Here is a 12,761-nt window from a genome sequence, read left to right as displayed (position 1 = left end):
GGATACCGAGTTGGAATTAGTTGCCAGAATTGTTAACTGCCTGTGATGTGATTCGAAACGCACCAGGGATACTTGCCAGGTTGTGTCAGAATCTTATTCCCCGATGTCATTGTTGCATTGAGATTTATGGCCGTCAGTTTCAGCACATTTTGTAAGATACAGTACAAATGGGACGTTCATTGCGTCAATAATAGTATTTGCAGTTAACTGTCATTAACGTAAATAAAAAAGTACACGGTAATGTGATTTTATTCATATTATCTCCCGGTAAGGTGGTTTCCTAAGCCCAAGGTTCCCTACCTCAAATTGTTCAGTGGAGCATCCTGTACGCCCTGTTTTTGCCAGTTGTGTTGACAGTTCGAGCGGCGTGGTCTATTGCCCGACGAATTTGTAGCACTACTGAAGCGAATGCCGTGAAGTGTTTCTTTCAGTTTAGAAATCGATTTGAAGTCATGAGGGCTTAAGTCAGGGGAGTGCAGAGGATACTTTTAGCAGGTGGTATAGCACTTAGCAGCCCCATCAGTCAAACAAATCAGTAACAGCTTGCACTGTACGTGCTTGAGCATTGTTCTGCAAAATGATGGTCAGTTCCTGCAGAAAGTGTCATCGCTTCTGTCTCTGTGCTGTTCATTTTTGGAACACAAAGTTCCAAACAGCGGAGACCGCATGAGGCATATCTAAAAGCCATTGATATGATGGCGTTAAAGATAATCTGAAGATGCAGTAACAGCGCGAAACGCATCATCAGTAATAAAATGCAGCAGAGACTGTTTTCTATTTTTGGAACATTGAACCACTGTTGCTGCATCAGGTGTAAATGGAGTAGAGTATTATCCTCAGTTCTTACTTGCTATAAAATTAAAACTGAGACTATAGATTCCTTTTTCGTAACAATATCAGTTTTTCAAGTTTCACATGTGTTTCATCGTTAAAATCCTCCTTGAAGGGTCTTTTCAGTGCCACCAAGAAGAAGTTCCATTAAAGAAAGCGAAGTCGGTATCATAATTTGGTAGCTGTTAACGTTAAAAATTAACCGCGTATGGTAGTAAAGAGAGTTTCGCGGAGATGCCGCGTACTCATGTGAGTCAGTCTTTGAAAGGGGCGTCACTGTCGATCACCAATTGGCTAGGTGGTCGAATCGTGTAACATCTAGACATGTGAGGCATTCGGATTTGACATTAACCTGATACTGGATTCCCTGAGAACGTAAGGGCAGGCGCGCTCTTCGTTAAGGTTACTTCCGACCATGTCTGACCACCACAAGGTAGAATGACCCTATCATACACCAAACACCTCGTAACCCACCCCTCCACCATCTAGCAGAGGTTGAAAATACCGCTTTAGTTGTAAATTACTTTATTTTCACACGACCGATTTCGGACTGTTACAAGCCCATCCTCAGGTGTCGTACTGGAAATAGCAAAACACGGGAGATAATTTTCACACGTCGAAACACACATAAAAAAACAATTTTTTTTCTAAAAAGTTTTAAAAACTTACAAAAAAAACCTAGGTACTGTGAAACCTATGTCAATGCGCAAGTGGCGCCAGACAGTACTACGGACGACTGCCTGGGTAGGCAACATCTACAAATGATATCACGTCACTTACGCTGTGCTGTGGTCCCCGAGCGCCACGTGTACCAGGCGTGGTGTGCTGCCTATGAGCGCAGAACAGGGAGCAGCGGATGCGAAAGAGGAGGCAAATTGGTAACCAGAGTGGCAAAAGTGCTGCCATCTATTGACGGAGAGAAGGAGGCGGGGCCACTAGCCCGGCCGTTCACAATTTGAATTTAATGGTTTACATTTAAAATGAAGAAAAAAACAAAAAATACACGATATAAGTTAAAAGAGCGTTGTGCGTAGTAAAGGAGCGTATTGAACAGGTCGGTCCACAACTGTGGTAAAACTGAGTGGAAGGTGCTATATAAAATTATTATATAAACCATAAAGCGCAATGAAACTTTCCTTTTACATGAGTGGCAAACAAGTTTTAAATTTAGTGGGGATATATAAGTGGCAACGCGCCACAGTCATCAGTTAAAAGAACATGCACATGTGCCACTCCTATTTACAAGCTCTCGTTACTGATCAACAAGGAAAGTAGTGAAATCTTACAGTCTGTACTGGTAGAAAGTAATATGCCAATTAATAGCTAGCAGCAATAGCATTAAAAGAATACATTAAATGTGGGGTCAGTTTAAAACTGTTAACCAGCCGTCGTCATCTAATCGAGGCTTACATTACATATGATGTGAGGCGCACTTTACATCGTGAAAGACAGGTAAATTTCTAATTAGTGAGGACACAAATAATGCCACAGTACAGAATGCCATAGTCGTAAGATAAAATGAAAACATGCATATTTTATTAACAGAGGACAATTTTACAGCTATATAAAGTGAACTGGGTGGACCTTGCTGACCTCACTATAGGAAACAGGCATATGCCGTACATTCGTTAAGCCTATTGAAGGCCACAAAAAACACTGACCCGATAAAAAATAGTAGATTAGTGCCCAGACTTTGAAGCATGGGCTGATAGTGAACTGTATCGTGTGTGTTTACCGATGAATCGCTATTCTGAAGTACTCCGAATGAATATCGTCATCGAGTAGGGCGGCAACATGGGAATAGGTCCCATGTTTTGGAAACTCACAGCAGTATTCCTCCTGGCGTAATGGCGTGGGGAGCCAATGGGAAGGACTATAGATATTTCTAAAAATATCAGGTATGAGATATATCGATATTTAAAAATATATCATTGCCGGCCATTGATATAGAAAAATATCGACAGAAAAAGTATCGATGCACCCTGCCTATAAAAATATTGGTTGCACATTGTAAATATACTGTCGGTTTTTGAGTCGTATGTGTAAGTACTGATTTATTATCAGATATTTCGTGCATCAACAAGCTAGCAGCCTGCCTATCCCCCATCAAGCAAGAAATGAAAGGAAAACATTGCATGCTCACACTTGGCGATAACCACTTTGCTAACAATGGTAACCGCACGCGAGTGGCACAATGAAAGATGTCCGAAGGGTCCGTCATTAGGTTTCGTCACGTATCGGATTTGTCCGGAACACTTCATGTCGACTTCCCCGTCTTTTCATTTCTGCCAACGCTAACGACCTAGCAGTTGTAGTGTCAAAAGAGCGTATTGAAGCTAAACGTTGCAGTTTCTATTGTTAACGCCGAGTACCGATTACGTCAGCATTTCCCCTTTCCATTTGACACGTCTCAACTAATCGCAAAGACCAGTCTTGTCATTTAGAGCTTTGTTCATCATTTGCAGCAACTTTTTTTGAAGAATGCCGATCTAAAGAGGTAGCACACTAGCTGCGTTACAAAAAATGGTTCAAATGGCTCTGAGCCCTATGGCACTAAACATCTGAGGTCATCAGTCCCCTAGAACTTAGAACAACTTAAACCTAACTAACCTAAGGACATCACACTCACATCCATGCCCCAGGCAGGATTCGAACCTGCGACCGTAGCGGTCACGCAGTTCCAGACTGAAGTGCCTAGAACCGCTTGGCCACACCGGCCGGCGCTGCTTTACAAATTGGTTTTTAACGCAACTGGTGTGCTATTTCTTCACATCGGAAATCTTGTTATTCCAGTCACACCGCCACCTCCAGTGCAGTCGGGCTTCTTCTTTTTTGCACATATACTTGCTTCACAAAGTCAAAAGAGAAAGACTGGACTTGATGAGAGCTCAAAAAGTAGTAAGACTCCACACAGTGAAAGCAAAATTATAGTCTACTACAACTTCAAATACATACTAAAAATTGCGAAAAAATAATATAAAATAAAAGTATCGGCACTCTGCATTGCCATTTTGATATCGATATATCAAAATATCGGTGGAAATAAATATAGCCGGTAAATGATACTTTTTGGAAAATATATCGATTTATCGATATTTTATTAACAGCCCCACCAAGGGGTAAGACATCAGATCAGGAGTGGTAGCGATTGAGGCGAGTCTGACGGCCGAAAGATACATTACCCACCTACTGCGTCCCACGTGTTACCCTCCATGTGACAGGGCGATGCTTGTCCACAAAAGACAGTTGTCTCTATGAGCTGTCAGCGAGATGTTGAGGTACTCCTGTGACCAGAAATATCACCAGATCTGTCCGTGATGGAACACGTGTGGGACCAGCTCTGACGTCAACTGCGTCCCATTTCCAGCATCCAGGACAACGAGGACCACTTACAACATCTGTGGCCTGCTTGCCTCAGAGGAACTGTTTCAGTGCGTGCATCCAGGCCAGACAGGGTGCAATGTCATACTGAAAAGTGGGTTCATACTGGCCCGCATCTCGTGGTCGTGCGGTAGCGTTCTCGCTTCCCACGCCCGGGTTCCCGGGTTCGATTCCCGGCGGGGTCAGGGATTTTCTCTGCCTCGTGATGGCTGGGTGTTGTGTGCTGTCCTTAGGTTAGTTAGGTTTAAGTAGTTCTAAGTTCTAGGGGACTTATGACCACAGCAGTTGAGTCCCATAGTGCTCAGAGCCATTTGGTTCATACTGCCAAACTCTTTGTAAATTTGGCTCGATGTTGCAGTCGCTGAAATAACATCACATACCTTCTCAAACATGAAGTTTCGTTTCGTTTTCTTTTCCCTTCTCGGTGCTTCACGTTTTCTCGACGCACAACAAGGAACTCTTCCAGAGCTTTGTTTCGGGTTTCCAAAGCCCACATTATCGTTGTTCTCTGAGAAGTTTACGCCATTTCCCGCTGGTAAGTCCACGTTCTTCGGATTTTCTTGCTTTTTTATGACAGGCTAACTGTCAACTTCTGAGTTTCCTGCTTAAACGTTTTTCTGCCTGATGCATCAAGTAGGGTTATTCCTGCCTTCTTCAGTCTTCTTTAAGTGGACAGATCCATTTTACTGCTTCAGTTTCAGTTTTACTGGGAGTTTCGTAGAAATCAACAACCTGGTTAATCTGGTTGCTTCCATTTTTCTAATGCCTGTGTCTTTTCATGTCGAAAAAAATGTTGGTATACTTTCCAATCTCTTTATTTCCTCTTAGTCCTTCTCCAGTATAATTTAGTTCAAAAATTTCCTGATTACTTTTTGTTCTCTATCTTTGATTCTTTAATGTCTCTTTTTCTGGAATGAGATTTTCACTCTGCAGTGGAGTGTGCGCTGATATGAAACTTTCTGGCAGAGTAAAACTGTGTGCCGGACCGAGGCTCGAACTCGGGACCTTTGCCTTTAGCGGTCAAGTGCTCTACCAACTGAGCTACCTGCTGCGGACGAAGTTCGCAGAAGAGCTTCTGTGAAGTTTGGAAGGTAGGAGACGAGTTACTGGCAGAATTGAAGCTGTGAGGACGGGTCGTGAGTCGTGCTTGGTAGAGCACTTGCCCGCGAAAGCAAAGGTCCCGAGTTCGACTCTCGGTCCGGCACACAATTTTTTTTCTGCCAAGAAGTTTCGTCTCTGTTCCTGTTTAAAATTAATGTTTCGGTTCCATAAAGATAATCTACTTCGATGACCGTGTTGTAGTGTCTCAGTTTCGCGTATTTTGAGGCGCATTTCTTGCTTTATGCTGTAAGTCCCAAAAATGCTGCGAAAAACTTCGAGAAGTTGTACAGGGTGTTTTGAGGAACAAATCGGGGATGGGAACCTGTGTCCGGAAACGTCATCGAACGATGCTACACAGCATCGAAGTTATAGGCGCCGGCTCCTGCTCCTTGGCCGCCTCTTCGGCAGCAAACGCGATTTTGTACGCTGACGGACAGTCGGCGGAACGTCTCGCAGTTTTGTTTGTTATTCAGTTATCGTGACTGATTGCCACGATCGCCAATGGAGAAGATGGAGCTAGCTATTCCGTAGAAAGGCCTTTCCTCCGGTGAATACGATGTTCTGTTGCCTTGATTGACGGCAGTTTCGGACATGGGTTTTTCACCAGTAACTTATTTTTCTTTTCGAAACCTCTAAAATCTCCATTGTTTTCCGGTGTACAGGACAAAAATAAACTTCTTATGGTAACCCGTGTCAGAAACCTTCATGCACCAAGGCGACAGAGGATCGCATTCATCGGAGACAAAGTCTGTCTACGCAACACCTATCTCCAGTTTCTTCACTTGCGATCGTGGCGTCTGAATAACAAACAACATTGCCAGACATTCTGCCTGCAGTACTTCAGTGTACAGTGTCACGTTTGCTGTCGAAGGGGCGGCGTTGTGGCAGGCGCTGGCGCCTGTAATGTCGACGCTCTGTAGCGTCGTTAGATGACATTTCCGAGCACGGGTTCCTACGCTCTATTTGTTCCTCAAGACACCATCTACAGCCCCTCAAGTCTGTCATAACATTTCTGGGACACCTTGAACGTCTTTTGTGACAACGAATTTCGTGACCAATATTTTCCAGGCGAGTTTTCAGAATTGTTTCACCTAAGTATTTTGTCTGAGGAACTCTCTTGATTTTCGTGTATTTGTTGTTCAGAATTTTGGCTGCCAGGATTTAGGTAGAGGAGAGTTTCTTTTTTTCGAAATTGTATTTGGAGCCCTACTCTTTCTACTGTTTCTTTAAGAATTACTTTTTGTTTTTGTACTGCTTTGAATGACCTGACATAGGATCACCAGGTCATCTGCAAAATATATATATATATATATATATATATATATATATATATATATATATATATATATATATATATATTGTGGGAGATCTCGAAGACTGGAAGCTTTCAAATTTCAGTGATTAAAATGTCATGAATGTCGGAATATACCACCGAATTAAATGCATGAGAGGACACATGTGAAATGAATCACTTTGTACTTTAAAGCTAAGGCTACAACTAAACCGAACTTCGGTATTATTTATATTTGTTAAAAGCAGTTAAAAGCAGTTTTTTATATATATATATATATATATATATATATATATATATATATATATATAAACTGCTTTTAACTTATAGCGGCACATAACAAATATAAATAATAGCGAAGTTCGGTTTAGTTGTAGCCTCATTATTTATATATATATATATATATATATATATATATATAACTGCTTTTAACTTATAGCGGCACATAACAAATATAAATAATATCGAAGTTCGGTTTAGTTGTAGCCTTAGCTTTAAAGTATAAAGTGATTCATTTCACATGTGTCCTCTCATGCATTTAATTCGGTGGTATATTCCGACATTCATGACATTTTAATCACTGAAATTTGAAAGCTTCCAGTCTTCGAGATCTCCCACAATTTTGATTTTTAACGTCTTCTTGCAAAATTGTTAAACAGTCTTCTGTTTAACAGCTATTATAGAATCCACTAATATATAAACCTATCTCCCATCACAACAACAGGTTTTTTGTCTGAGATATAATCTTTTACTATCTAACAACAGTGACGAATTCATGGATTTTATTGTTTGACGCCATCGGTTTTATCGCCTACTATTATGCTGTAAATGGTTTTATGAACCTGATGATGATCTGTGGATCGAAACCACTTGTTCAATAAATATATTTTATCAGCAACTCTTGACGGTAAACCATAACGTTCTTCTAATATCACAAACCCTTTGAACCCTTGAAATATCTTTTCATTTCCTCCTTCCCCTCTGAATGTTTCACATTTTTTCTCAGACAGTGTCTGAATGACACGGTAAAGAGACAAGCAGGGAGCCGCTTCATACCAATCAAAATTCCGATGGCTACAGAACCACTTTTCATTTCGCCGACTACATTAACAGTTGTTGCAAACATTGCGCAAGAGACGCTTCTGCATTGTCCATCTCAGGGCAATTCTGCTCTCGATGAATGGCCTGTACAGCAATGATATCGCAGCTGGTCCGCTCGTAACGACAGCCGCGGTTCATTTCGGGCTCCGGCGCGCTCGGAGGCGGCCATAAAGAGCAGAGGCCCCTCCCAGCGGTCTAGTGAGCGACTCCCGATTCCCAGGACGGCGTTTACTGCGTGCGACTCCCGCGGGATCGGCCATCTGGCGCGTCGTAGCGCTGCTGTAGTGTGCCGGGGTGCCCCACACTCAGAAGCTGCATCACACATTGGGTCGCTTCTCCGTTCCGGAGAAAAGACGGAAGCACCATTAGTCAAGATACTACAGTATCTTGGCTCCGATGTGTGGACGTCACATTTGGAAGACTGAAAAGCCAAAGAAACTGATACACCTGTCTGTTATCGTGCAGGGCCCCCGCGAGCAATCTGAAGTGCCGCAAACGACATGGCATGGACTCGACTAATGTCTGCAGTAGTGCTGGAGGGAACTGACACCATGAACCCTGCAGTGCTGTACATAAATCCGTAAGAGCACGAGGGGTGGAGATCTCTTCTGAACAGTACGTTGCAAGGCATCCCGGATATGCTCAGTAATGTTCATGTCTGGGGAGTGTGGTGGGCAGCAGAAGTGTTCAAACCCAGAAGAATGTTCCTGGGACCACTCTGTAGCAATTCTGGAGGTGTGGGGTGTCGCATTGTCCTGCTGAAATTGCCCAAGTCCGTCAGGAAACACAATGGACATGAATGGATGCAGGTGATCAGACAGGACTCTTGCTTACATGTTACCCGTCAGAGATGTATCACTCCAACTGCACACGACTCACAACATTACAGAGCCTCTACCAGCTTGAACAGGCCCCTGCTGACATGCAGGGTCCATGTATTAATGAGGTTGTCTCCACACCAGTACACGTCCATCAGCTCGATACAATTTGAAACGAGACTCGTCCGGCCAGTCAACATGTTTCCAGTCATCAACAGTCCAATGTCTACGTTGACGGGCCAGGGTGAGATGCAAAGCTTAGTTCACGCAGTCGTCGAGGGTACGCGAGTGGGCCTTCAGCTCCGAAAGCTCATATCGATGATGTTTCGTTGAGTGGCTAGCACGCTGACACTTGCTGATGTCCCAGTACTGAAATCTGGAGCAACTTGCGGAAGGGTTGCAGTTTTGTCACGGTGAACGATTCCCTTCAATCGTCGTCCGTCCCGTTCTTGCAGGATCCTATTACGGACGCAGCGATGTCGGAGATTTGATGGTTTACCGGATTCCTGATATTCACTATACGCTCGTGAAATGATCGTGCAGTAAAATCTCCACTTCATCGCTACCTCAGAGATGCTGCATAGCTCTTGCGCGACTATAACACCATGTTCACACTACCTTAAATCTTGATAACTTGCCATTATAACAGGTGTAATTGATCTAACAACTGCGCGAGGCACTTGCTGCCTTATGTAGGTGTGGGCGACCGTAGCGCCGTATTCTGCCTGTTTACATATCTCTGTATTTGAATACGCACGCCTGTGCGAGTTCCTCTGGCGCTTCAGTGTATTATGCTTATTACAAACGTAGACACAATAACAGAAATAAAATGATACTGATTTGAAACGACTCATTGCCGCTTTTTTACAGTTGAAACATCCCCTTAGAAAAATTTATGAATGACTGTGCTGATAAACCTCTTACATCATTTGATTTTCAAACAGCTGAACGTACAAACAGAACTGAACGTACTCAGACATTTCGCTCTTTACCTATTGTGATCAACACTAAACTGACACACAATATTTTTAGCGCAACGCAATCTGACTTTCAAAAACCCCTACAAAGGAATGGCCCTGACTAACAATAACCTATACCTTTCATGAATCAATTAGCTCACAAAAATCTTCGTTACTCGAACTACTGCAATACAGCGAGCACCAATACTGCCAGCTACATAAAAGATTCTAACTACTGAAGGCACTAACTACTGACAGGCATAGTTAGCAAATGAAAGATTTTGATAGAGAACAAACAATGTATTTACCTTAATAATATTCCAAAGTCATCATGTATATATCAGTTCATGATATCCAATATTACAAATTTACTCTTTCTGATGGACACACGTCCAGATCGTCCGTTCTCAAAATTCTGCCATTTCTCTCCCCACATCCACCACTGCTGGCGGCTCACCTCCAACTGCACAACGCTATACGCTGTTCACATCCAACTGCCCAACACTACAATGGCGAATATTCCAACAATGCCACCCAGCCACAGATTGCACACAGCACAGCCAGTGATTTTCATACAGAGCGCTACGTGGCGTTACCAACATAAAAACCTAAACAGCCTACTTACACAGTCTCCTGAAGAAAAAAATTAACCGTCTTTCGGGATAAAGATAAGGAAAAATGAATGAATCATTTAAACACTAATAATTTACACTTGATAATTAATCTGTTGTTAGAATTACGTGGGAATAAAAAAAGTTACTGACACCGAGATTCAATGCAGCAGCCTCCCTCTGATAAAAATAAGCGCTTACTCGCTCGGCTGTTGATCCCTTCAATGTATAAAGTAGATTAGGGCGTCTAAAATTTTACAAGTCGATTATCTCTACCATGGTTGACAGCTGCGCATTCCTGTTTAGATACATTGAAGTCCTCGACATGCCCTACACACTCGTCAGTTGGGCGCTAATGACCATAGAAGTTTTGCGCCCTAAAACCACAAACAAAAAAAAAAAACACTCGTCAGTATGAATCAAATCCGTGATAGGAAGTTCGTACGTGTGTGTGTGTGTGTGTGTGTGTGTGTGTGTGTGTGTGTGTGTGTGCGTGTGTGTGTGCGGCCGGCCGGCTCGTGGAAGACATGAGAGGTTTGCGCGATCTTGTTGCGATGATGACTCATCGTGCTTTTGTTCACTTCCAGGTCACTATAGATATTCTGCTAGTGCCTAGTAATATCGGCGATGCTCCGGTTTCCCGCCAACACAAAGTCGTTGACAGCTCTTTGCTTGCAACTTTTCTCCTTTACAGACGCCTTTTTGAAGGGTATGTATAGCACCGCAACCGATTGGAATGTTATGAAACTATAGGGGCTGAAGCGGGAACATTCCACGATGTCCTACAACAAATTCTGCATACTTTCAACGCAAATTGGCCGAGAAAATGTGTTGCATTAATTATTGACGACCACTCGTATGTGGAGCGAGTCAGTTTACGCGATGTACACACATTACACGTGATTAGTGTTAACAGTAATGTATACGCTGTTTTTCCGTCCTACTCATGTCATGCCAGTACAATTAATAACTAGCTTTTTTACGGGCTAACAGTTCTAAATAGAATAGAAATTCGTCCATGGAATAGAAGTTGTTCATGAGAAATGATTTAAAGTTACATTTAGAGCTTGCTTTGCCATTTGTCATACATTTGATGATAGTGGGCCAAATTGTCCGCCGCCGGTAGCTGAGTGGTCAGAGCGAAGATTGTCAATCCTAAGGGCCCGGGTTCGATTCCCGGCTCGGTCGGAGAAAATCTCCGCTCGGGGACTGGGTGTTGTGTTGTCCTAATCATTATCATTTCATCCCCATCGACGCACAAGTCGCCGAAGTGGCGTCAGCTCGAAAGACTTGCACTCGGCGAACGGCCTACCCGACGAGAGGCCCTAGTCACACGATATTTACATTTTTACTGGGCCAAATTGACCCAGAATTTTTGTTGTTATATATTGAACTCCTTTTTGAGCCACTGACGGCTTTCATAATGGGTTTTTCCTATAGTGTTGTAGGTATGGATATAGAAGTGACTCTCTAGTGTCCATACCTTTCGTAAAGCCAAACTAATAGTCATCAAACATACATTTTTTTTCTTATTCTTATCAACATGCAAAGAGTGCCGTTGACTAAACCAAGTGGACATTTTGTCCAAGTAGACAGCAACAAAGTCATACACAGCGGAGCAGTTCACGAAGACCAGCGTTTGCAGTAACAGGACAGGGACTTACGGCGACGCGCGACTCCTTGAGGTCGAGGCGCATGGCGAGCGCCTCCCGCATGAAGACGTCCGGGTAGTGGGAGGCGAGGAAGGCCCTCTCCAGCTCCTCCAGCTGCCAGCTGTTGAAGTTGGTGCGCGACCGCCGCCGCTTGCTGCCGCCGCCGCCGCACACGTCGTCGCTGTCCACGTCTGCAACACACGGCGACCACGAGTCGCAGTCAGTAACGCGGTCTTCCGAGACCCCGTCGTGCCGGTCAGCGCAAGCGTCTCAAAACGAGGCGTCTCCTTCGCTCTGGTGACCAACACGCTTAACATGACCAGATCACATACCGTAAAATGGAGTGAATGGAAAGAGTGAGATAAACCGAAAGGAAACTTCCATCGTAGCGGAAGACGAATAGGACCATCATTCTAAGATCTTTTGCAATATACCAGTCTAATAGGGAAAGTATACACTACTGGCCAAGAAAATTGCTACACCAAGAAGAAATGCAGATGATAAACGAGTATTCATTGGACAAATATATTATACTAGAACTGACATGTGATCACATTTTCACTCAGTGTGGGAGCATAGATCCTGAGAAATCAGTACCCAGAACAACAACCTCTGACCGTAATAAAGGCCTTGATATGCCTGGGCATTGAGTCAAACAGAGTTTGGATGGCGTGTACAGGTACAGCTGCCCATGCAACTTCAACATGATACCACAGTTCATCAAGAGCAGTGACTGGCGTATTGTGACGTGCCAGTTGCTCGCCCACCATTGACCAGACGTTTTCAATTGGTGAGAGATCTGGAGAATATGCTGGCCAGAGCAGAAGTCGAACATTTTCTGTATCCAGAAAGGCCCGTACAGGACCTGCAACATGCGGTCTTGCATTATCGTGCTGAAATGTAGGATTTCACAGGGATCGAGTGAAGGGTAGAGCCACGGGTCGTAAGACATCTGAAATGTAACGTCCACTGTTCAAAGTGCCGTCAATGCGAACAAGAGGTGACCGAATCGTGTA

At 43.5% G+C, this 12,761-nt stretch overlaps 1 protein-coding gene across 1 annotated transcript in view; it reads right to left on the bottom strand.

Moving 5' to 3' along the window:
* Nucleotides 1–12,761, bottom strand: part of LOC124593914 (homeobox protein unc-4 homolog) — a 674,879-nt gene that overhangs the window by 95,606 nt on the left and 566,512 nt on the right. Inside the window, exon 4 of the mRNA XM_047132264.1 lies at nucleotides 11,758–11,936. Coding sequence (XP_046988220.1) covers nucleotides 11,758–11,936 — 179 coding nt within the window. The remainder of the gene's footprint in view (nucleotides 1–11,757; nucleotides 11,937–12,761) is intronic.

This window comes from Schistocerca americana, chromosome 2, assembly GCF_021461395.2.
Source record: "Schistocerca americana isolate TAMUIC-IGC-003095 chromosome 2, iqSchAmer2.1, whole genome shotgun sequence".
Taxonomy (NCBI): Eukaryota; Metazoa; Arthropoda; class Insecta; order Orthoptera; family Acrididae; genus Schistocerca; species Schistocerca americana.
Note: the sequence above shows the minus strand (reverse complement) of the source record. Positions and strands in the feature narration are given on the sequence as shown.